This window comes from Biomphalaria glabrata, chromosome 1, assembly GCF_947242115.1.
Source record: "Biomphalaria glabrata chromosome 1, xgBioGlab47.1, whole genome shotgun sequence".
In the NCBI taxonomy this organism is placed as follows: domain Eukaryota; kingdom Metazoa; phylum Mollusca; class Gastropoda; family Planorbidae; genus Biomphalaria; species Biomphalaria glabrata.
Window position 1 is genome coordinate 89,567,493 of NC_074711.1, and position 25,548 is coordinate 89,593,040.

At 32.6% G+C, this 25,548-nt stretch overlaps 2 protein-coding genes across 10 annotated transcripts in view; one reads left to right on the forward strand and one right to left on the reverse strand.

Moving 5' to 3' along the window:
* LOC106061055 (SCO-spondin-like) overlaps positions 1-1,709 on the forward strand; it is a 75,857-nt gene extending 74,148 nt beyond the window's left edge. For all 5 annotated transcript variants that reach the window (XM_056018470.1, XM_056018471.1, XM_056018472.1 and 2 more), the window contains 2 exons: positions 299-403; positions 1,102-1,709. In XM_056018470.1, the coding sequence (XP_055874445.1) occupies positions 299-403; positions 1,102-1,467 (471 nt within the window). In that variant the 3' untranslated portion in view covers positions 1,468-1,709. The remainder of the gene's footprint in view (positions 1-298; positions 404-1,101) is intronic.
* A 285-nt stretch (positions 1,710-1,994) lies between these two features.
* The window catches only part of LOC106061058 (telomerase protein component 1-like), a 39,910-nt gene continuing 16,356 nt past the window's right edge, over positions 1,995-25,548 (reverse strand). For 4 of the 5 annotated variants that reach the window (XM_056018477.1, XM_056018476.1, XM_056018478.1 and 1 more), the window contains exons 23-57: positions 25,228-25,348; positions 24,948-25,130; positions 24,498-24,673; positions 23,735-23,882; positions 23,084-23,260; positions 22,826-22,918; positions 22,138-22,270; positions 21,873-22,050; positions 21,537-21,646; positions 20,913-21,001; positions 20,184-20,298; positions 19,977-20,085; positions 19,533-19,701; positions 17,722-17,817; positions 17,493-17,617; positions 16,675-16,824; positions 16,313-16,418; positions 15,902-16,021; positions 15,147-15,245; positions 13,551-13,698; positions 12,769-12,875; positions 11,582-11,739; positions 11,360-11,459; positions 11,028-11,153; positions 10,459-10,566; positions 8,658-8,799; positions 8,234-8,400; positions 7,635-7,840; positions 7,302-7,368; positions 6,264-6,391; positions 6,020-6,151; positions 4,866-5,022; positions 4,423-4,596; positions 3,972-4,091; positions 1,995-3,050 (exon numbers count right to left, since the gene is read on the reverse strand). In XM_056018477.1, coding sequence (XP_055874452.1) covers positions 2,913-3,050; positions 3,972-4,091; positions 4,423-4,596; positions 4,866-5,022; positions 6,020-6,151; positions 6,264-6,391; positions 7,302-7,368; positions 7,635-7,840; positions 8,234-8,400; positions 8,658-8,799; positions 10,459-10,566; positions 11,028-11,153; positions 11,360-11,459; positions 11,582-11,739; positions 12,769-12,875; positions 13,551-13,698; positions 15,147-15,245; positions 15,902-16,021; positions 16,313-16,418; positions 16,675-16,824; positions 17,493-17,617; positions 17,722-17,817; positions 19,533-19,701; positions 19,977-20,085; positions 20,184-20,298; positions 20,913-21,001; positions 21,537-21,646; positions 21,873-22,050; positions 22,138-22,270; positions 22,826-22,918; positions 23,084-23,260; positions 23,735-23,882; positions 24,498-24,673; positions 24,948-25,130; positions 25,228-25,348 — 4,675 coding nt within the window. In that variant the 3' untranslated portion in view covers positions 1,995-2,912. The remainder of the gene's footprint in view (positions 3,051-3,971; positions 4,092-4,422; positions 4,597-4,865; positions 5,023-6,019; positions 6,152-6,263; positions 6,392-7,301; positions 7,369-7,634; positions 7,841-8,233; positions 8,401-8,657; positions 8,800-10,458; positions 10,567-11,027; positions 11,154-11,359; positions 11,460-11,581; positions 11,740-12,768; positions 12,876-13,550; positions 13,699-15,146; positions 15,246-15,901; positions 16,022-16,312; positions 16,419-16,674; positions 16,825-17,492; positions 17,618-17,721; positions 17,818-19,532; positions 19,702-19,976; positions 20,086-20,183; positions 20,299-20,912; positions 21,002-21,536; positions 21,647-21,872; positions 22,051-22,137; positions 22,271-22,825; positions 22,919-23,083; positions 23,261-23,734; positions 23,883-24,497; positions 24,674-24,947; positions 25,131-25,227; positions 25,349-25,548) is intronic. The other variant, XM_056018479.1, reaches the window with a different exon arrangement.

Sequence of the window (25,548 nt, forward strand, 5' to 3'; positions counted from 1 at the left end):
TAATTTATATGTCCATTGTTTCTGAAGAATGGATTCATGTTATATCTATTCTGGTTTGCTGGCCACATGACAGTAATGACACCTTGATTAACAGCTGACCTTTACATCACCTGCTCTTTAGATCGCAAGGTCTTTATTCTATTCAAATTTTATTGCATTATTTTTTTTTAATCTTAAAATGTGAAACAAAATTGACAGATCTAAATGTGATCAAAATTAGAGACAAAAATAGTTTTGTTGTATTATTATTTAATGTTGTTTCGATTAAACCCAAAACCTTTTTTTTCCCTATGTTCAGTCTTATGAAATGTTTCCTTGTGGCAAGTGCCGAAATTGTCTTTGCTATGAGGGTCAGGTGATCCAAATAGTCAAACCGTGTATCAAGGCTACAGATTGTAATTTGGTAAGCCATTTAACATATCCATGTTTTTAATCAAAATTTTATTTATAAAGAAGCTTAGCAAAGGATTTCTTTCATGAAAATGGGCTTTACAATCAGTGGTGTAGCCCCCAAATGAGTGTTTTTTGCATAAAAAATTATTACGCAAAGGGCAGGGGCCCCCAAAGAGGTCAAGCCACACCCGATGGAAAATACCTAGCTACGCCCCTGTTTACAATTTATCAGTGGGCTTAACCCCCTTCCCTAATTGTAATTTCTTTTTTTATGAACTAATTTTCTTTATTCCCACAGTAGCCTCCTTCCCACGCCACCACTAGTTAGAATTGTGTTTTATTCAGGCTTGCCTAGGTTTCTTTTCTTCAAAATGATCTTTCCAGGCCTTTCAACTCCACCCTATAACATCAAATAGAAAAGTGGAACAGTGCATTTAGTGTTAAACATATTAACTAACATGTGAAAGCATACGCCAATACAGCTTACAAGAATCTGTATGGAATAGGAATGCCCAGTAAAATTGTAAAAGTGATGAAATGGCTAAGGAAAAATTTGGAGAGGCCCACAAAGAAAAAAATGTCTGACTCTGTCCTGGTCAAGAAGGGAAGGTGTTGTTTTTTTTAAATCTCTCCAGTTGTATATCTTTCTGTATATATAAAATGAATTTTAATAGATATCAGATCATAATGTAATGTATATGGTTGCAGGCTACTCATGATTTAATTCCCTCTAATGACGGATGCTGTGAAGCTGATTGTGTTGCCAAAGAAAAGTGTGGATTGGTAACATTTCCACCGCAGCACATTGACTATAAAACATGCAGTTCGGTTACTATGCTTCCCCGACAAACGTGTTATGGATTGTGTGAGCGTGAGCGAGGAAACATGTCAGTGGATTATGATCAAATGAAAATTGTTCAGCAGCAGTGCTCTTGTTGTGCAGTTAAGAGGAGTTTCTTACTTCCAGTAAAATTTCAGTGTGAAGATGAATATGAATTTACTCAAAATGTACCAATAATCGATTCCTGTCATTGCTTTTCTTGTTCAAATGAGTATCAATTAGTTACGAGATAATTATTTGGGAAATATCATCTATAATTAATTGTTATTAAGTTGAAGTCTTAGTCTCTGAGCTTTTGAAAAGGCAAAAAAAATAGATTAAGGGGTTCATTTTAAGTTAAAATTCTAAGAAAAAAATGGTTGACTTTCTTGATTTTTAAAATACAGTTCTATATTATTTATACCTCATGCTGTATTCTTGTCGTGACTCAATTTACTGTCCTTTGGATAAACATTAAAAAGTTTGGTCTACAGTGTCTGATATCTTGTCTTTTGATTGAAGTGAATAAATGTTTGGGAATTGTATTAGCATAAATTACACTAACGTTGGTGAAGGAATAGTTCTGTGTTATAAAGAAAAATTATTTTGTTGTACTCCATTCTGCCTGTTTAGTTTTTGTAAAAAAAAATGATGTGCCCACCTACCCTAAGATTTTGTAACAATTTTTTATTTCTTTTGTGGGACAGATATTTTTTAAAGTACTGACAACAGCTGTAAGAATGTGTGCTTCTGTATCATAATCATTTTTCAAAACACAAAATTTAGTGAAACAATATTTATTCAAACACTCATTCTAAGAAAATATTTAATTAAACCATTAATACAAAACTGATGTATTCAATGGAAAAAAAGAGCTTACAAAATATATTGTTCTAAATTTATGACAAACTGAAGTATTTGAAAAAAAAAATTATAGGCAAATCATTTCATTACACTTAGAACACTTGTACAACAAAATCATGTATTTTATTAAACTATAAATAATCAAGTATCAGTAAATCAATTAATTTAAACAAATGTATAATAATTTAACAAGATACGAATAAAGATTTAAAAAAAAAAAACAGCATATGAAACAATGTATACCCGAGAAAGATCAAATTGTACAAAGATGTAGAAAAAAATCTATCACATTTGTGTTTCCTCACAATAAACTTTTAAATCACAGCTGAAGCTAAACTAGCAACAATTAAAGAAAGAAAAAATCAACAAAAACATAAAACAGAAAAAAACATAGATCCACCAAGTTAACTTGATGAACATTATAGCTATGTAGTGAGCACCTTGTGACCCTAATTGTACATTATACAAGTAAAAACTGTGATCATTGGTCAACAAACCTGAATAAAGTTTTAGGTTTAATGCCTTCAACATTTGTATAATAGTAATAAATTAATAAATTTCTAATGATAGAAACCGTACAATTACAGTTACATCAATCTAGAAGAATAGATACACATTCTATAAGGCAGTCAAAAAAAAAAATCACCTACTTGGTGAATGTCTTATGCAATATGACTTATGTAGCTTATGTTATAAGATGAAATAATTTGTTGCAATGTATAAATAATGAAATATTTCTTCAATAATCATCAAAATATGAAAGGCAAAGATATTAATGCAACACTTTAGTTAAATTCAAGAAATGTATGCTTGTCGTTTGTGAATGCCAACACTACTAAGATTTCCAAAGCAACTGATGGATGTTTCCGTGTTGATCTCCAGCCAGGAGAAAAATATTCTTTTTGTCTCCTTTACTAATCACATGAGCAATCTGCAGACTCCAGATAGGTGCTGGACAAAAAAACTGACCAACCTTAAAAAGAGATTTTTTTAGAAGTTAAAGTTGTATTTCTTAAAACATTTATTTGCAAGTAAATACACTGTTCTATACCCAGGTTGTCAAATGAAATGTCTGATTTTATACCCAGGTTGTCAAATGAAAAGAAATGTCTGGTTCTATACCCAGATTGTCAAATGAAAAGAAATGTCTGGTTCTCTACCCAGATTGTCAAATGAAAAGAAATGTCTGGTTCTCTACCCAGATTGTCAAATGAAAAGAAATGTCTGGTTCTCTACCCAAATGTCAAATGAAAAGAAATGTCTGGTTCTATACCCAGATTGTCAAATGAAAAGAAATGTCTGGTTCTCTACCCAAATTGTCAAATGAAAAGAAATGTCTGGTTCTCTACCCAAATGTCAAATGAAAAGAAATGTCCGGTTCTATACCCAGGTTGTCAAATGAAAAGAAATACCTCCCTCCTGCTCCTTTCTTTCCCACCCCCTCTCCCCTTGTTCTTCTGTCTAATTTAAAAATTATTGCGACCTTCCATATTCATGTGTTACCAGTTCCTTCAACCATACTCTTAAAATTTTTGCCACCACTACCCTAACTCTATCCTCTAGAGAGGCTTTTGTATAAAAAAATATTTCTCAGACAGCAAAAGTAAATGTGTAATATGGTGGTCTACCAAAAAAGGAACATACAAAAAATGTTTTGCTAAGTCAGTGTTTCCCAAACTGTGTTCCATGGAACCCTAGTGTTTCTCGAGACCTGAACAGGTGTTCCACGAATTACTGAAATAATTAACTAGTTGGCCACCAAGTGAATTAATCTCTCTAAAAAAAAATAATCAAAGTGTTTCGCTAAATCCTCAGAATGTACAAAGTGTTCCATTAAGAAAAAAATTTGGGAATCACTGTGCTAAGCCAACAGATTTTTTTTTCTTACACTTACTTGATTCATATAGAAATCGTCATGATACTTAAAGTTCCAGACTTTAATGGTACTATCCAGGGAACAGGTGATTAATAATGGTTCGCTAACCTGGACAGAAGTAATGGCTGACCTGTGAATCTAAAAAGAAAAAAAACAAGAAATGTTTTATGAGATTCTAAACAACTTGTGAAAACAGCTTGTGGACAAATGGTGATACCCCATTTCTAATTTTTTGTTTCATTGTTTGAAGACTCAGATTACTTATCGACTGAGCCCATTATATTGTTATAAATTTAGTCCAATCTTTTTTTTTTTAGTAAGAAGTCCGTACATTGTTTGGCAGCTTGAAAATGTATGTCATCCAAAAATGATGAAAGTCGCTGAGTTTTTTTTGTTGAAGTTGAAAATTATAATTGGTGGGTCATTAATCTGTATTAGATCTATTTAGATTTATTTAAATTTGCATTACCTTAACAGTCATCTTATAGCCCAAGCCAGTTAAAAAAATTTGTCCATTAGAGTCTCCAGCAAAAGTCAGACCATTACTATAAGCGATGGCATTGACCCAGTTTGGCGGCTTTTTCACATCATTTCTGTCAGTCTCTTCAGCAGAAATAGTTACCTTGCTATTGACTACAGCTTCCTAGAATATAAGAAGTAACAGTCTAGAAGAAATAACTTTCTAGCATGGGTTATGGAAAGAAAGTTTTTGCAGAGTAAAATTGTTTAACAACACATTACACTTAACACAATTTGGATAATGAAACAGTTGCTAGTTGAATACATATAATAGATGGAGCACATTAGATTTATTTTGATTTATTATTGTATCTTGTGGTGGTAAGTGACAGCTGTGTTGGTAACTTATTAATATGGCTGTATTCATAATTTACAAGCTAAATGATAACTTACAGTCGAATTGGATTCCAACTGCAGAGAAAGTAATTCATTACAGTTTGATCCAATGATAAAATGATCGGGCTCATCTTGCCTAACAAGTAGGGATTGAGCCCACTTGTTGACTGCAACTAATGCTCCTCTCCGTGCTGATTGATGATTCCACTTGATACTGTTAAATAATTAGAACAGCAAACATGAAACATTTAAGCTTAAGACTATAAGCTCATTAGCAAACAGACAATGTGTACCTATCAAAGTGTCAATCTGTTCCTAAACTGTAAATGCATTCCAAAATACTCATAAAACCAAGCTTATTTTTCCATAAAGAAAAGTAGAATGATTATTATGTTCAACTGACTAATGCTATAATTATTGACAAATAGAATAGTGTATAATGTAAATTTTTTATTGGGGATAGTCAATTTAAAATGTGGATAGTAACTTGATGTTTACTGCTAATGAAAAGTAAGTCCAACTTCTAAAAAAGTTTGAAAAGCTCTAACAATGCAAGAGTCCTTACCCTGAAATGTCTGGACCTATCAGTTCTATGCTGCTAAACTTTACAATGTTTTGAAAAAGGGAAAATAAAAAGGTTTAAATTAAAATCACCCACCCATTGAATCTATTATGAAAAAAGTTAGTCAACTTGTCGTGAATGGTTGTTGACTGGTAGCACCAAACTGCTGTTAGAAAACTAAACCACTGTAGGCATATTATATCTCAACTTATAAAACTTGAAATAACTTTTAAAAATTCTTTGTGAACAATATTAGACAAAGTCAACTTGAGAGGAAATAAATGTAGTAGACTTTAATAATAATATAAAATGGTATTTTGAACAAAATCTAACGCACTACAAAAACACTTCTTTTCAGTTGTCTGCAGTCTACCAAGCAAATGCCTCGTATCTTGCATTATTCACACTACACAGCTACCAACCAATCGCTAACCTCTTCCATCATCCCCATACTTACACACACACATACACACACTCCATAACACAACTGCAAACACTTCTCTCTGGAGATCCTAAAGAGACCAGCTTATTCATAAGTGCTACAAGATATGAAATGAGTTTACCTTAGCATGAAAGTATTCAATTCAGATATTGGCAGATTTAAACAACTTAATGAGCTTTACAAATTGGTCAATTTTGTAGAACTAACCTGTAAAGAAACTTTGGTGCTTTATCATAAAGAAAAATGGCTCCACTCCAAGTGGTGTAAATGAACTGTCCAGGGTTACGAGTTGAGGCTAAAGCTGCAACAGGCATATCTGTGTTGTAGAAGTGTCTCTTTCTATACAAAAATATACAAAGTTTATTTAAAAATTTAAGTCAGTAAAAATAATTTCTTTAAAAAAAAAGCTAATAAATATATATTCTATATTTTATAGATTAAAAAATTATACCTGACAAAAAAGCCATCTTTACGATCAATTATTTCCCAAAGATAAACATAGTTGTCATCACCTCCAGTCCAAAATTTGTCACCAGAATAGGAGTCAAAACTTCCACAGTTGACAGATTTTTCATGAGCCTAGCAAATCAAACCAAAATCTTCACCTCAAAAATTGTCAAGAAAACTTCAATAATCAAGTATTTACAAAAATCAGAAATACAGAAACTATTTACTTTTCAATGTCAAGAAGTCTCTATGGTTATCTGCCATATACAGTGGAACCTTGGCAAGTGAATTTTCTTTATTTATTAAAAAATTATTTTGGATACCGATCCTAACCAGCAAACCAGAACGGATTGTGGTTTTAGCCGAGATTTGACTGTACAAATAAAGACAAAAACTAAGATCTAGAATATAATACAGGTCTTAGAAACAGTATCTAGATCTAAAAATTCTAATTGTCTAAATCTAGGCTATTATATTAAATCCATTTTGAGTAAGAAGTTAATATAAAGTTAAACATAATAAATATAAGTAATTCAAAGTAATTTCAAATTTATTTAATTATCACCTGCATTATTAAATTAAATCATTTTGTTTCAAATGATCAATGTTTTAATTATAAAAAAAACTGATAAGAAAATCCTTCAAAACAAAAAAATTTTTTTAAAGCAAAGCATCCAAACAAAACAGTAAAGAGCCATGGAGTAAAATGATTTTTCTAAAGTTGTAAGTTACCCAGCTTATTTTTTTTAAATAGATGATTGCTATGAAGGACTAATACATAAACTGAAAATTTAAGCCTGATAACAATCACACATCCTTTGAGTGTTAAGACTATCAAATAGTCCTTCTAAACAACAATTGCTAAGTGTTTGAGTCTTTAAACAAGTTACACTTAGTCCATGGGATGAATCTTTAAAGCAGAAACAATAATATTATATTGTATTATAGAAAACTGTTGTTGTTTTATTTTCTCATTAGAAAAACATCAAACTAAAATTATTTTTTTTTGGTTTGATAAAATTATTTTAGCTGAGCCCTCTACCTGGTAACTGTGCTGCAACTGAAACTTGTTTTCAGAATCTTTTTTCCAAATCTTCACAACACCATCTCTGAAAAAAATAATTAAATGTTGATTTTATTAGATGACTTAAAAAGAGAATGTTTCTAAAGATGAAAATGAAATAAATGAAGCTAGAAATGTGATACAATATGAAGACCATATTAAAAAAAACAATTTAATTTTTTTTTCCAAGATTGTTTTTTTCTAAAACATAAAGACAAATGTTTTGTTTATTTATTTCAAAATAAAAATAAAATAAGTTTATTTAATACTTTTGTTTTAAAAAAACATTTTACAAATCTTGAGTTTCTGTACCTGCTGCCAGATAAAGCTAAGTTGCCAAGCACAGACAAGAAAGTGACAGGGCTATCATGTTTCACTGAACTATTTACTTTAATGAAACTTGGTTGCCACAATCTGACAGAGTGATCAAGAGAGCTGCTAGCTATGTGACAATGCTTGTCAATGTCTACAGAGAGAACCCTGTTTGAATGTCCAGTAAGGCAAGCAAGACTGTTAGCCTGAAAGAAACACATTCAAACAATTATATCAATTATATAAAAGGGTGATGAACACATTCAAACAATTATATCAATTATATAAAAGGGTGATGTTAACATGCAAACAATTATATCAATTATATAAAAGGGTGATGAACACATTCAAACAATTATATCAATTATATAAAAGGGTGATGATAACATTCAAATGATTGTTACAAAGCAATGCCAAAAGGCTATAACATATTGTTAATGTTAAAAAATAATAATAATATGCTATAAAATGATGACTATTAAACAGTAATTGATGATTCTGTTAGGTGAGACTCGTAAGAATCTAACAATTGAAGACCAATATTTAGTATTTAAACTACAGTATATATAAATGCTATACAAGTTTAATTTGTAACATACCTGAAGAGGTCTCCATATCCAAACCTCTCCATCATCCCCAGCGGAGGCCACGATAACATCTTGCATGTTTATGTCACCCTTTTTGACTGGCTTTTTTCCATCCGATCCTTCATCCTCAGTCTCCATGGCAATCTCAGCCCAACTCTTTTCTAGTCCATCTTCTTCATCTGATACCAAATATATTTGTGTTCTTATTTATTTACCATAAAAGAAATGTGTTGTTGTTTTTTTCTTGTCTATTGATAAGTTACAATTAGGCACAAAACAAAAAATGTAACTAAGCCAGGAACCTACAAATGACTGGTCCATTGTGAGTGTAGATTAATACTATGAACTGGTAAAAGAAAAAAAAAACTTATGCAGATAGGAAGGACCTGCCACTATTTTTAGTTGCATATGTATGAGCCAGCTATGGTGTACATACCACTATCCTTCGACTTGATTTTCACATACATGTCACAAGCATTGACCCTCAGAGAGTGACCAAAGAGTGTGGTGATGGACACACCTTTGTGAGACCAGACTTTAAGTTGACCATCACTGCTGCCTGACACAATACATCCGTACTAAAGAGGAATTGCACAAAATTGTTAACTAATTTTTCAGTAATATACTTCATAAAAGTAATTACATGTACCTCATAAAAAAAATGTCACATACTGAAAGGCTTTAGTTTTTTTTCCTATTATGAATGCAGATTTTTCTTATGTATTAAGTTTAATTTTTATGTAGATTTAGTGAAAAAGTAACTGTTTTTTTGTTGCTTTGTTTTTTTTTCTGTATTGAGTCAGAGATTGCTGGTGAGAGTGGGGCTTGAATTAACTGGTATACATTAATAGGATTACCCTGTTTTATGTGAAAAGAAGTCTAGCTCCTCTTAACTGTTTGTTATTGTCATTAAAATCTCTTTGATTACTACCCTGCTCTTAGACAGTCTCCAAAATTAAATGTGTATCAATTTCAATAAGCTCCTAAAAGTTTCATAATATTTATTTGAGCTGAAAAAGAAAACCCCAAAGAGAGTGGAAGTGATGCAATACTTTGTTTTATACAGAAGCTGATGACAAAAGCACACTACAAATTAATTAGACATTTTCAAGGCCAGGGTGAAAGAGCCCCGAACCAACAAAAAGCTGAGAGAAGAAGCAGGTCTTTCTGTAACTGACCAAATATACCCATGCCACGTATGCGGCCAGCTTTTATTTAAAGCAAGGATTGGACTTTACAGCCATTATTTTATTATTTTTTTATTATCATTATAGCTTTTATATAGCGCTACTTTCATGCTTATAGCATGCTCAGAGCGCTTTTAGTCCAATCTCATTTGTGAACCAGTGGGGGGGAGGGGGTATCTAGGAGTTGGTTTTCCGTGCTGCCTTTAGGCGCTCAGTAAACACAACTCTGCTCGAGTCGGGTGTCAAACCTCGAGCCCCCTTCTAGGTAGCCAAGCCAAGCCAAGTTCAAGCGCACTTGGCCTCTCGACCACGCTTCCCACAGTCATCTTCGAGTCCATAGGAAATGAGAAATGTGCTCATCTTCGATCGCGAAGGAGGAGCTATATATGTTTTGCTTGTAGATATCTGAGTGTACATTTCACAGTGATCTCTTATTGGCAAACTACATTAGGAGTCAGGATAGATTTTATCAGAGAGGAGGGTTCATGTAAGCATAACACAAGTTGGATTGTTCTTGTGGTAATGATTCCATCAAGCTGATACTAGTAATAGGATCAGGAAGATTGTCTATAAAACACTTGGAAGTAACTTAGCCTGCAGAAAAATATAACCCTATTTTGCACATGAGCAGATACTAGCCCCTGCAGAAGTGATGAATAAATTAATCAAATAGTAATGTTTAGGCTAAGAAAAATTCAGAAATTCTTGACTTAACAAATGAAACCTTGACAAATGAAACCTGAAATTTTGTTAAAACAAATAAGTCTGACCCTTCCACTTTTGCCTTTTAGTTCTGATATAATTAACACTACCCCTTAAACATAATTTTAGATTACCCATTATAATAACAATCATATTAAACTATGTGCAATCTATTTTTTTTTCCCTCTCATATCATGATGATAGATGAACTAAACAAACAAAACCTATCAATGTCACTCCCATTATAATCTAAATCACATATTTGTCACTTTTCCATTATAATCTAAATCACATTTTTCCCTAAAACAATGAAGAAATTCATAAATCTCATATATATTTTGTATTCACCTTGAATGCCACACAGTTTACTGCTGATGTATGTCCAGAGAGAAGCAGCTTCTCAGTTCCACTTTTCACATCCCATAATTTTAAATTAAAATCATTGGAAGCTGTCACCTAGAAACAAACAAAAAAACAAATCTTAATTTAGTATTCTGAATTTAGCTTTGGTTCACATGATTTATTAACATACAAAAAAAAGTATGTATTTGTAACTTATACTTAAGTATAACTATTTCAAAGTATTTGACATTAGTTGGGAAAAAGTAAAGGCCATAGGTGGTTGTGCTGGCCACATGACAGTTAGACACCCTTGTTAACTGTGGGCCACAGAAACAGATGACCTTTACATCATCTGCCCCATAGATTGCAAGGTCTGAAAGTGGGAACTTTACATAATTTAGTGATTTGATACATTGGGACAGTTTTCGTATTTAAAATATAAGACCTGATGTCATGATTCTGTATAGACCTTAACCCATCCCATTCTGGCTCTACTGATACTAAGACTATGAAAGGATAAAAAAATAAATAAAATAAAGCTAAATGAAAATAAAAGTAGACCTAAAAAAACATACCAAAAATTGCCCTGTGTTTGACCACTGAGCTGCATTAATCCAGTCTGCATGGCAAGCATCAATTGTCTGACTGGGTTGTGGATCACTTGTGATGAAAATGTCCCTCAGATTATAAATCCTAATACTCTGTGAACAGTATAATACTTCTTATTTAATAAAAAAAAATATAAAAAAAATTGTTTCAAATTTACTTCCTAAATAAAGTTCGAATGCCAAAAATCTATGACCCACTATAATAGTTCATGCAAAACTAAAAAAAATCCAAAAGTAGCCAAACCATTTGGCTAACTCTGAACAATCATAATGAAATGGTTCAAATCTTTATTACTCACAGCATCTCTACTGGCTGTAGCCAATAGACTTTCTTCATCATTGATACAGCATGATGTTACAGGTCCAATGTGACCTTTAAGAACTATATGAGGTTCAGCTCTGAAAAAAAAACAACATTTGGCAATCATTGCAACTAGTTTTTGCCTTTAGTAAATTAGTGTTGTTGGTAAATTGAATCACTGAATTTTTATAATGTTAGTCTAATTCCAACCTGTACTTACTTTTTTGAGCTTTTGAGTCTTTGAATATCTTCATAGATACAACAAGTGAAGTCTTCACCACCACTTGCGACATAAGATTTGCTGGTGTAGAGACACAAAACTGCTTTACTGTGTCCTACTAGCGTACACACTTTGGACCCTTGGCCATTTTCAAATACCTAGATTCAAACACAAAAATACATTCATCATTTTTCATCATTTTATGTTTTTAAAACTTGTTAACATCCTGATGATTTTTTTTTTAATTTGATGCATTTTTAATTTTTAAACAGGCTGAAAGCTAATCATTATAATCATCGTCATCTGTCTATAAACTTCCATCATAGGGTTGCAGTGACAGTTCAAGTAACCAAATCCCTTGACTTTTGTTTTAGGCCAGCAGCTGTTCTTAGCAGGATATCAAGACAGGAGGGTGGCTGGTCCATTCTATTATGTTGTCCAACAAACTATGGATGACTTTTCTGCCTGCTCCATCCACTGTACCTTGAAGGATGACTTTTCTTCCTGCTCCATCCAATGTACCTTGCAGGATGACTTTTGACAGTGACTCATGTCCTGCAATTTAACCTAACTAGCTGAGCTTTTGTCTCTTCACAGTATTAAAGAGTTTCTTCTTTTTGCGAGCCAGAGAGTTGACTTGTAAAAGTACAACTTAAAAAAAAAAAGTACTAACTCATTTGTCTTCTTTTCCTGGTACCTGATACCCAGCAATTTTTGGTAGCATTTACTATGAAAGCCTTGAATTCTTCTTTCAGCCTCAGCGTTGAGTGTCCAGTACACCCATATAGGATTAAAGAGGCCAACAACAAAAAATACAGTTTTTAATTTTACTAGGAAGCTGATGTTACTCTTCCAGATTTAGTTTGTTCATTATGACAGATGCCAAGCTTAAACTAATAATTTGCTTGAAATATTAGAAGTCGATATCCTTCTGAGATGCTGGAAATGGACAGGCCACACCCTTCACAAACCTGAGTCCAACTTTACAAGGCAAGACCTCACCTGGAACCCCTAATAAGGAAGAAGGCCCAGGAATAGTTGGAGAGACCAGAACTGAGACGCCTGGAGAAAGGAAGTTGGTGGCCAATGCCTCAGACAGGACCACAGGCAGAGATGAGAAGTTGAGAAGCTTGCATCAATAAGATATGTAGATTAAGTGGATTTAAATGAAAACTAGAAAAAAATACCTGGACAATGGCATCATCACTACCAGACAGAATATAATTCCCATTCTTAGAGAAAGTCAAAGCTCTGACAGCACAAGGTGTTAGTTTGACTTCAAACATCTTGACACCTGTAATAATGGTAGTATAAATAATATATTACTCAACACAGTTTTGACTCAAGGGGAAAATATTTAATATTCAGGAAAGTAAAACTTTTTATACAAGTTTAAATGCACATTTTAAGAAGAAAATATCTTCAATATATTGAATACATAAAATTATACATAAAGAATGGGTCTGTTTTTACGTAGAAAACATGTGAATGTAAACCATTGTCATTATATTATTATGATTGAACAGGTCAATTTCTTTAGAGACTAAATGTAAAATATAAAATATTTCATGAGTAACACACTCCTCCAACTTTTTATGGTAAAAGAAAAAAAAATATTTCCATATTTTATAACTTTTAGAGTTTACAGAAAAATGTTTTAAGATCAATTTTTGTAAGTCTCAGAATCTTTGAGTAAAGTTCATTTCTGGTTTCTTTTAATTTTGTTATACTAAAAAAAAAAATGCTTTGCTTCCAAGGAAAATAAAATAAAAAATGTTTACCTATATTTCCTGTTTAAAACAATACTAAAACGATAAGAATTCATAAAATGATATAAAATTCATTTTTTAACACTTTTTGAATACAAATTGTGTTCTGTGAGTGTCTTTTTTCAGTAACATTTTTTTACCAACAGTGATGGATGCAATGAATGTTCTAAAAGTTTGCCGGAAAAAATATTTGTTTTTACCTGTGTTTAGATCATACAAGCGAACTGCTCCCAGGTGATAGCCAACAGCTACAGTGTGTCCATCTGGTGCTATAGCAACAGAAACTGCTGCACCCAATGGGGTGGTAGGAAGTTTGTGGAGAGGAATGCCCAATTCACCAGACCACACCTTGGTAGAATTAGAATCAAAACAAGATTTAAAATTATAACACACTATTTACCAGTGTCTTTCTTTTTTTTTTTGTGACAATCTGAATTTGTCTATAAATATGTATACATACAAGCCACCTTCTCTTTCCCTTTCATTTTATTGGTACAAAGGATTTGTTTAAAGTCTAAGCAAATGAATTAAATTATTTCTTTTTTTACAAATTTTTTTTCTGATGTAAAGTCTAAAAGAAACAAAATTTAAACATTTTTAATATTTAAAAAAAGTTCAAACTTTAAAATCTTTCTTTCGTTTGGTGCAATTTGCAGCGAGCCTGGATAGGGAGATTCGTAACAATACATTCCATAAAACTGTAAACATTTGATTTGTTGCATGAGCAAATAATATCTCATTCTGCTCTAGGATGCAATATGAAATTTTCATGCTTGTAACTACCAAGTATCCTTATATCACAGGTATTTTCCAAATTTGCCTTTTCACTGGTTACATTAATTCATCCAAAATGATACAGAAATCATGAAAAAGGAAGACATTAGGGCAGGGGTTCTCAACCTGTGGGTCGCGACCCTCTTAGGGGTCGAATGACGATTTGTCAGGGGTCGCCTAAGACCATCGAAAATATGGATTGTTATTGTCTATTCTTCTATTGCTGTATGTGTGTATGGGGGAAGGGGGTCGCGGTAGAGTGGAGGTTTGTAAAAAGGGGTTGCCGAGCTTAAAAGGTTGAGAACCGCTGCATTAGGGCAACATATGGTCTCCTTACAGAGGGAAAAAAAAGGTATGGAATGATGAGAACTGTTCCTTTTAATTACAGAATACCTGATTTTTGTAATCTTAAAAACCAAGTCAAGCATAGACCAGTACGAATTAGATAAAAGAAATAGAATGCTGCATTAAAGTTATTGATTGTAGCAGGTCATCAATTTGCAAATTTTACTCGGTTTTAGGCTGAATGTCTGCAGCAGCAAGATTGTAAGCTGCACCCAAATTTTGGCTTAGATTCAGAGGTATATCATGGTAATTAAATTCTGAAAATGTAATATTGCTATAGATACTCTACAAAACAATGTCAATAAAAATTCAAAATATACCATAAAATCATCTTATTTAGATAAAAGTTCTGCCAACTTTTAATCATGATCATGAGAGGCAAAGCATTTGACAATTTGAGAGTCCTTGAAGGACATCCAATACTGTTCCCAACAAAAACCAAAAGTTCAAATTCACAAAAATTAATTTTTTTAGAGGCTAGATATTTGTTTGTGTTATTCTGAGCTATGTTTTAACAAGATGGTTTTAATTTAGTTTTCAAAATGTTTTAAATTATGTGGCATCTTATAACAGACGATGCACACATTGTTGACCAGATAATAACAGAATAAATATTACTGAAGAAGTTGGGATAAGAATAAAATGAAAGTAGTACTTTAAAATGAAAGTAGAACTACCTTTATCTGATGGTCTTCTCCAGCAGTAACAAGCTCTTTCCCACTAGGAGAAAATGCCAATTTGCTTATTGGTCCACAATGACCTTTGACATTTCCTACCTTTAAAAAAAGAAATGTAATAGTCAAGAAAAAGAGTAAGACATATCTGTTCAAAACCATAAATAAAATAGTTAAGAAAAACAGTAATTTTCTATGGCATTTATTCTCAGATAGATACATTTTCTTTGTCCTCCTCAGCATTCAATTTTCTAAACCATGTAAATAAGTAGGGGAACCACCATTAAAGATTACAATTTTAATTTTAGTTAGATGCTGATTTAAATTATCTCTGAGCACCATGGAAAAGATCCAACTGATTTTTTTTTATGTTATGTTATATTTGATCCTAAAATCAACTGTTAAGCACTGAAATAGTAGTTACATCGAGGCCCACTTTATAGTGAAGAGCTTTAAGAAAACACTTATAAAACAATTACTCCTTAAATAGACTTCAGTAACAGATGGCTGCCTGGTCGTGCGGTTTGCGCGCTGGACTGTCGTTCAGATTTATCGATGGTCCAGGGTTCAAACCCTGCCCGCTCCCATCCCCCGTCGTCCTGCGGGAGGTTTGGACTAGGAAGTAATTATCTTCAACTCTGAAGGAACATCCGAAACATGTTAAACATTTTACAAACAAGCCCAATCCATGGGCCAACATCAAATTTTAAGTTTAATAATGTAAATCATATGTTAAAATAACCAAAATAATGATTTACCTGAGAGCCTTTATCAGCTGCCCAAATTTTAATGTCTCCATCGAGAGAAGCAGATGCTAAATGTCTTCCATCAACAGAATATGCAATGTCTCTCACAGATGTACTGTGGCCACGCAGAATCTAAGTAAACATTTGGTAAAGAAAAAATATTATATAAATACTAAATAATTTATACAATTAATTTATAGAAAATTCAGCTTTATATCACTTGTCCATTACCTAGTATTAAAGGAGACTTGTGTCCGTCATGTGGCTTATACCAAATTAGAATATTTTCTAAAATTATTTTTAGATAATGAGTTTAAGACACTATATGTAGCTATCCAGTATTACATCCGAGCACACATAAAAAGTAAATTATTCTTTTCCAATGAGTTAATGCAAAACAAACTAATGAAAAGACAGACTTACAGCGATCCGAGTCTTGTGAAAATAGTTGTAAATACGTATCAAAGAGTCCCAGCTTCCGACTACTATCTGCTCTTCATTAGGATGGAAGTCAACACAGTTCACTGGACTAAATTCAAAGCAATACAATTTAATTTTTTTAATTCTAAATTGATCATATAATATATATATTTCTAATGCAAGACAATTATTAGAGGTTTCAATTTAGAAAAAATAAACTTGAAAAAATAATTATATTAAAAACTATTTTTCTGAAATTAATATTAAAATGAGCCAGATTTTACATGCCTCTATTAAATTAAGTCTGCTTTTGCTATTTCTAGTTAATGTTAAAATGGACAATGTTGAAATGGACAAGTTTTTACCTTCCTATGTTGAAATCACACAACTTCTCGCCACTAGCAGCCCTCCAGACAAAGACAAAACAGTCTAAGCCACCTGAAACAATCAGTTTACCCTGCCTGTCTGAAGCACAAGAACTCACTTTTCGTCCATGCCCTTTCAACGTCTGAAGTCTGTTCAGAAAAGATGATCAAAATGATATAAGGAACTGAGCTTCAAAACTTGGAAGAATGAATAGGGCAGGAATACAGTGAGAACAACAAGCATACACAATTAATCCATAAAATAAATTGATCAGTCAGAAGTGCTTAGTTATAACAAAAAAAGTGGAACATTTTTCTAAATGTTGGAAAACTATATAGTAATCCTCATAACAAAAAATAAAATGCAGTGCTTTGAATCTGGTTATGTAAACCTCTATTGTTAGGCATGAAATAAATACAATTAGTATGATGAACTGTAAATACAGCCCAAAAAAAATGTGTGCCATTCTGCTGTGGGAAGAATTGATTTACAGTGCATCACTGAGAATGAGTTAAAACACCTCATCAGAGGCTATAAGTGTATCTTGCTTTAATCTGTTAAGCACTCTACTTTTAGTCTGTTAGTAGACTCTTTTTTCTTAGTATATTGATAATACAAACTGTATATAATCTATTCAGACATTCTACTTAAATCTGTTAGTTCATCCTCATTTTCAAACTATAATTATAATTTGTTTGTATACCATCCTTACAATGTGTTCCAATAGCCTTAGATTAGATCTTTTAAATGACTTAAATATTTCATTATAAAACCAAATTAATAAGAAATTTTAATATTTTAGAAGCTATTTATTAACCTGTGTCCATGCTCAATATCCCAGAGACACAAGATGGTGTCCACAGAACCACTACAAAGTTGATTGTTACCGACAAAGCAAACATCTGACACTTCATCTGAGTGGCCAGTGAAAAATCGAAGCTCCTAAAGTAAAAAAAAAAATATGTGAAAGAATATCATTATATTTTAAGATGACGAAACAAAATTTCTTGAAAAGGAATATGAAAAATCAAAAGAATAAGAGCTACCTTTCCTGTTGCCATGTCATAAAGTCTCACTAACAGATCTTCAGAGCCTGTTGCAAACTTTGTACTGTCAGGAGAGATGGCTATACTAGTTACAGGCTAAGGAACAAATAAATGAAAATATGAATGTTTATAAAGATGGAATCATTTAAATGTATTCTAACTATAGCAACCGAAATCTACAACATAGATGACAAAAATAGACAAAAATACAGCGTTTAAAAAATGCAGCATTTAAAGTTAATAATTTCAATAGTTGCCTAAAGACGAGACAATTCAAAATTACTAATTTATTAATAAGTATTTGACAAGTAAAATGGAGACATTTTTTACTTGTTGATATACAGAACCAGTAGACTTTGGGCAGGAGGGGCTTGTTAATCTTAGCTGGCTACCCACCTAGGAAAAGGAAAACTCTAAATAAATTCAATACTCAGCTGCCTTGCAGTTATAACCATACATAGGAAAAGGGTGTCCACCCTGAGGAATAATCAGGAGCCAGTGACACTTAGGCAGCTTGCAGCACATAGTGCTAGACCCTAGAGAAGACTGTGATGAAACTGAACCCAACCTGTATTGGCACTTGATGATCCAAATTATATTTTTCCTAAGGATTAATTCAAAATCCTCCATAAACCATTGCCATTCACTGTTTCAAATGCTAGTTAGAAGTATGTTAGTTAAAGTATGAATAAACATTTTCTATTGCGAGGTTAATTGAGAAACTAGCTAGTCATTAGTCAGACTATAGGCTAGTCACAAGCTTTGATTAGGATACTTATTTATCACACTAGAAGCTAGTTACAAATTACAGATTAAACAATAATTGGTTAATCTAGAGGCTATTTACAAATTTAAAGTGAACTTTCCTTGGGTAAGTTTACAGGATGGTTACATCATATCAGTGGCATAGCTTGGGATTTGCCAACATTTGGTGGCCTGGGGGGCTTGACCATGCATTTTGACATTTGACATCATGGCATGAGATAATGGTATAATAGTTGGGGGCCAGGGGAATTTTTCAAATTCTCCACCCCCCCCCCCGCTCCCCCACTGTGTCAAGAGCAGGGGTGTGAAAGATGTGAGATAGTGTGTGTGTTTGTTTGTTTATATTAGTTGTGAGTTGTGAACTGTCTTATCACAGGGTTTTCAAGGGGGTATAATAAGTGTATCCAGTGGTCAGTCTAGTCAGCTGGAGAGCTGACCTGGTCTGAGTAGGGTGTTGGTGATTGTTTTTGGTTATTCTGTTTAGAGTAAGGACATATCATTGTTTCTACGTGTGTGCATTGAATATTTTGGTAAAGCTTTGGTGTTTGATGATACCTTGAGATAATACATTGTTGAATCTAGTCTAAACGCCCTTGAATATTTAATTTGGGCACATTTAATACTTTAAGTATATTATGATTCTGTATTTTATATTATATGTGTAACTCATGTATACTGTAAATAAATTCTAAGTTTCTACTCCTTTGTTGAGTGTGATCTATAATAGCAAATAAGTAATATAGGAGAATTGACCACTTTGTGTTGAATATAAATAAAGAATCATACCCTTAGACATGAGGGTTAAGCACAAACCCACCTGCACTCGTTATAATTTAAAATGACCAGCACTCATTCAGTCTCGATCTAAACATTTAGTATCATACCTATAATACTTGTACACTTTTAATGATCTACAGTAAGGGCATCAGACCTATAAATTGAGTATCATACCTATAATACTTTTACACTTTTAATGGTCCAATATGATGCCCCAATAGAACTAACCCACGTTCTTTACACACTGCATCATCTGTTTATCTACATACCAATTTAAAGTTGGAAAGGGTCAGAAAGCACTGGCTGACAACCTCTGGTTTATTAAGCCAGACCATGTGAGGAGTTGGTGTTTCACTGATGCCAAGGGATTCAGCGTCTTTGCAAGGAATAGATTCAGAAGGTTCATTCAGAGCTTGCTGCCATTCCAAAGAGGGATAACTATAACATTTCAAAAAGGATTATTTTAAAAGTAGTACATAAAAAATACATTTATTAGTGACATCTAACACTAGCCTCAATTGTAATTATTAAGTAATAGCATGATGTTTTATTAATGATAAAATATTTAATAAATTTGTGCTTGTTATTAGATTTAACTTAAAACAATTAAAATAAAATTCAAGCTAGACAAAATGAATTTTTTTGAAGCAAGTTCTTTGGGGTTTTATTTAAGCTAATATCAGTTCTGAAAAAGATATAAAATTATTTATTACCTGACCAAAACTTCAATATTCCTGGATATAAATGACTTGTACTCTTCAACTCTTGGCTGAGATAAAAACCTGGAAAGACTTTTCTCCAAAACTTTGCTACCAGCTGAAACTTATGGACCAATAGGAAAGTAAGTTAATAAGAAAAATACAATTTTATGAAAAAAAAATCTTATAAAATATTTAAAGAAATTCATAGAGCTGTGCTACCTTTAGGTGTAAAATCTTCCATTAGTTTTGTTGCCAGTCCCAGCGAGCATTTAGTTTGAATAAATTTATGGTTACACAAAACATTCTCCAGTTCATGGAAGTTACCTCCATTAGCCTAAAGAAAATAGTTATAAATTTTTAACATTGGTTAATAACTTCAACTGTAAACTGACATTCAACTATAAACTAGTATGATATCAACAAATAATCATTTGTTTTTTTTTTAATTATAATTCCCAATTCATATATGGAACATTGTAGCCAAGAGGTAAAGCCCTAGGTTAAATTGATAAGAATTGTTCTATTCCCAGCATGATTGTTAAAGAGAAAAAGTATTCCATTGTGCTGGTATCATTAGCAATTAATTACAGAAACTTAAAATCTCAAAGAGAATATATGAGCTTTCACTCTTACCTCTTTTATTACCAGTATCTCTAAGCTTTTTTTTATTCATAAAACCATACAATTTATTTGAAATTATTCTTATGGGAAGAGTGGGCTAGATTTTGTCTTGATTCAATGAAAGTTTAAATAGTAGTTAGAAGCACAAGAGGAACAATATTTGTTTGTATGACAACAGACTGAAAGAATATATTAATTTACAGATAACATGATAATAAAGTTTATTGAAAGATGGAATATAAAAAAGTAATTATCTTTTCATTTGCAATTTATAAGATAAGATTTCTGATAACAGGTCATCTCTAGTTTTGATAGCTAAAACCTTACCAAATGGAATGGCAACTCTGAGAATGCTTTTGTATTGTGACTGTGCCAGGAGTTGTCTTTCAATGGATCAGCTTGCTTCATGAAGTAACCTGTTAAGACCAAATCGAAACTGTACAGGATGGAGCTAATATATTTTTGGTTCTTTTCTAACATGAAATATTATTATTATTATTATTATAGCTTTTATATAGAGCTACTTTCATGCTTATAGCATGCTCAGAGCGCTTTTGGTCCAATCTCATTTGTGGACCAGTTGGGGGGAGGGGGTATCTAGGAGTTGGTTTTCCGTGCTGCCTTTAGGCGCTCAGTAAACACAACTCTGCCCGAGTCGGGTGTCAAACCTCGAGCCCCCTTCTAGGTAGCCAAGCCAAGCCAAGCCAAGTTCAAGCTCACTTGGCCTCTCGACCACGCTTCCCACCAAATATGACTTTTTAAGAGGTCGACATCCTAATATTTTACCACCTTCAAGTCATGAATATTGAAAAAAAGTAACTGCAAAACTTTTTGGATTCTTTAGTAGCTAGAAAAAAATAGTTTTAAAAATAAATAACAAAGACTACCAGCTCCTGGTAGCACAAATATATAATGTTACTTTCATCACTATTAGCCTGTGTATCTTAATACCTGCTAAAAGTTTGTGAAAGTTACTCTCTAAACTAATATCTGTGTTTTTGAAGTAACGCAGACGAACAGCTGTACATATCTCTTGATTGGCCAATCCTAACACTGGTGACCTAGATATATAAAAAAAAAGAAATATATATATATTTAAAAATTTTCAGCTACCATAATTATGATGAATATATCAGTATTGACAAACTAGATATTTCCTTTTTAGTGTTTCGCTTAAAATTTCAGCGAAAGAAGAATTAAATGAAAGACTATATATTATATAGAGAGTTTATTGTTTTAAAACAGAATATTTATATTTAATTTTATTCTAAATTTAGGTGAACTAACCAGGTAGCACTTGGGTTTAACAAACTCATGATGGATCGGAATAAAAATGAGAAAACAAGTGGAGGCAGGAAATCTTTAATCTCAAGATTACGATTACACAGATCAAGAGGCTCAAATTTTTCTGATCCTAGAATTCTGTGCCAGCTCAGAAGTTCATGAAGCTCCTCTGGATATAGACCTGAAATTAATTTATTCAACATTGTTGGTATTGTTGACATTTTAACTTAAGAGAAGCTTGTAACATTACAGATTCTTTCCAACTAACCATCTCTGACACATGCCAATAAGCTCAAAGATACAGAAACCAATTCCTTCCCATGATCCTGCTCAAGTCTGCTTAAAATTTCTTGTAACATTTGAGCAGTAGTCTGAGGTAAACTTTTTAACTTGTCAGAAATCTGCAGATATTTAAAAGATAATTTCTTGTTAGTCTAAATTGGAATTAAAAAACTGTGTAACTTTTCTATTAATTTCAATCTCACTGCTTCATCTTAACAATCAAGTATACATCCTTCAAGGTACAGTGGAGGAGAACAAAAAAAGGGTCATTTAAAAAAAAAAAGCTTGCAGGACAATGTAAAAGAATTGGCTGGCCTCTTTTTGATATCCTGCTAAGAACAGCTACTGGATATTGGATGGATTGGTAACATAAACAATCACAGCACCCCACAATGAAAGTCAAGGGACAGATGAAATGAGGAATACATGGACACATATAAACATTGAATTAGATTCTAAATATTAAGGATGAGTGCAGTATTTTCATGAGACCTCACAACTTGCAACCTGCATATTATGCCACATCTAGTCTTGGTTACATTATATTTTACTTGGATTCTTGAGCTGGTCATAAAATCAAACAAGTTTCTAGTTAAACCCAAACTTACCCTTTCAAATAGTCCAAGTTGAATCCAACTTACACTTTCAAATACTTCAAGTTAAACCCAACTTACCCTTTCAAATACTCCAAATACTCTAAGTTCTTCACAAGCTAGTTTCAAATACAAAGGATTGTGAGCATCTTTCTTTAACATCAACAGTTTCATCTGAATAAAATAATTTATTGAGTTGATTTACACTATTTAAACAGTTTTTAGAAAAATGAATATTTTCATGTCAAGTATTCGTCAAGGAACATTCAAATCAAAAGGACAAGAACAAGGATTCAAATTTTAATAATCTAACACATTTGAGAATACAGTATTAATAACCTGGTTGCTAAATCCAGATTCATCCAGACTCTTGCGGTGCTTGGCCAATGTATTTCTAACCAGTTCTGCTTTGTCCCACATATCTAAGCCTCCAATGTTGATCTCCTCAAGGCTAAGTCTCTTTAGGGATTTGTGAGTTTTCTCTCCTTCGGTTGCGCTGATTACTATAACTACATTCTGTAAAACACAATTCAAAGTTTGGCATTCATTTAAAGCTGAAAAATTAACATTTCTTCTTGTGAAAGCAAAACAAAAACAAACAAAATGAATGTAACTAAATCTTAATTTCAAATTGTTAAACTTCATTTGTAAATTATCAAATATTTTTTTGCACTGATAAAATCCAACTAACAAGGCTATAAGTTTTATTTGCTAAGATTAATGGACATGTTACGTAATTATTATGATATAAACATCATTCTGGGCATAGCTGGTGCTCAGGCATTCATCTCACTTCTATGTGATGATTCATATATATATATATATATATATATATATATATATATATATATATAAAAATATATATATATATTTATATATATGCTATAAGCATGAAAGTAGCACTATATCAAAGCTATAATTATTATATTATGATGTGATTTTTTTTATTTAGACAGTGGATAATGATAAGGAAGATACAAATTTTCTTACATCAGGAATTGGCAAGGGCAACCACTCTAGACTGCATGGTTGGTTAGCAGAATCCATCATATCCAAACTATCCAAAAAGATCACCAGTCTAGAGGAGCAAAGAGAAGCTGCTTCTTCTAGGATTTCCCGCAACTTGAGAACAACATTTCTAGAGGACAGTATAATGATGACATTAAGGTTTAACTTCTGCTGCAATTTATTGCGAAGACAAAAAAAATAATCAAGAAATCTATGTATGATGAACACTTATATTTAGCGCAGTTAATATACATATTTATATATTTTTTGTGGGGTTAGGAAACAATTTATATTTTGTTAAATATTTATGTAAATATACACTACTATAAAAACAAAATATAAAATAAAGCACAATATATCCCCTTCTCAGGAGCACTTCTAAGACCTGTTCAGCTGGTATAAAATAAAGCACAAGGCAACAATTAACTTCCAAAAGAGTTAGTGAGCTCTTACCTACCAATATGGGCTTTTACAAAAATTCCGCTGAAGAAAGCTTTATACAATGAAAACTGAGCCTAATCAGCTCACAACTGAGCTTCTTAACCTTCTAAGTTCCTCAAAGAGACCATTGTAATATAAACAACCATAAACTACCAGCTGAAGGGTATTAGTATGGCTAGCCCAAAGACTGACCTAAAGAAACAACATTCATTAATTTATCAACTTTATTGACTATGTATAACTCAAAGGTAAATTATTCCACATTTTCATGGCATAGGCATTCAATAATTTTTTTTTTTCTTACTTGAAATCCTCAGGCAAGGTGTAGCCTAGTCCAAATGTCTTGTTAATCTGTTGAGCTAACCTCCTTAGTGTTGCAATTAAACTAGTTGAGCCAGGGGCAGAGCCAGCAATGTTAATGAATACATTGAGAGATCTATTCACATTCTTGCACTTGCTGTACTGCATGATAGCAGCAGACTAGCAAAAGATCAAACATTGGACAGTTGGATAACAAAAAAACTCAAGACATAGAGGTATAACTAAACATATTTAAACATAGATGGTGTGCTTCAACATTTACTTATTAATTCTTGACACTAAGAGACAAATCCAGACACCAATGAGGCCTATCAAACCAATGTCCGTCAAAACTGGAGGCTTCTAGAGTTAGAACAAAACATGAAATTAAAGGACAAGAAATCACAGGATATTGATTCTCTGTCTTCAGAACAACAGTGGAAGTACTACTCACCATCAAAGCTGTTTTGCCACTTCCGGATTTACCAACCACACCCAGAATACCAGAGTCTTTAGAGTTGATCTTTGCAACGATTTGATGGACCAGCTGCCTGCGCCCAACGAATTCAGTGCTACAGTTCTCAACAAAAGCCCACTGAAGATTGTTAACATGGTCTTCCTCTGTTATTGCCTCCTCCTGACAGAATAGAAATAAATGTAGATTTTTACACTTTGTTCCTGAGTCTAGTGTAGCTACCATTTCAGGATCAAGTTTAAATTAAACGTCAAAGTACCTGTTCAGGACAAAGTTTGTTCACAGCATTGATCAAATTATTCAAAACTCTTGCTCCAAACTGATCAAGTCCTGCTACTATGGGTTTATCATCAACACAACCTCCCCAGTGACATGGGTAGCTGAAATTAAAAAAATGAAGTTAATAATTATGTCATTCCAATGTCTACAGTACAACTATGACATTTCACAGTGTGTAAAACATGCTTCCTATCTCAAATGAGTTACTGCAGCTTTTACTCTTTTGAGGGCTGATATACAAAAAATGAGCAATTTGTAGACTTGGTTTATTGAATTTTCTCTTTTGGTGCTAATAAACAGT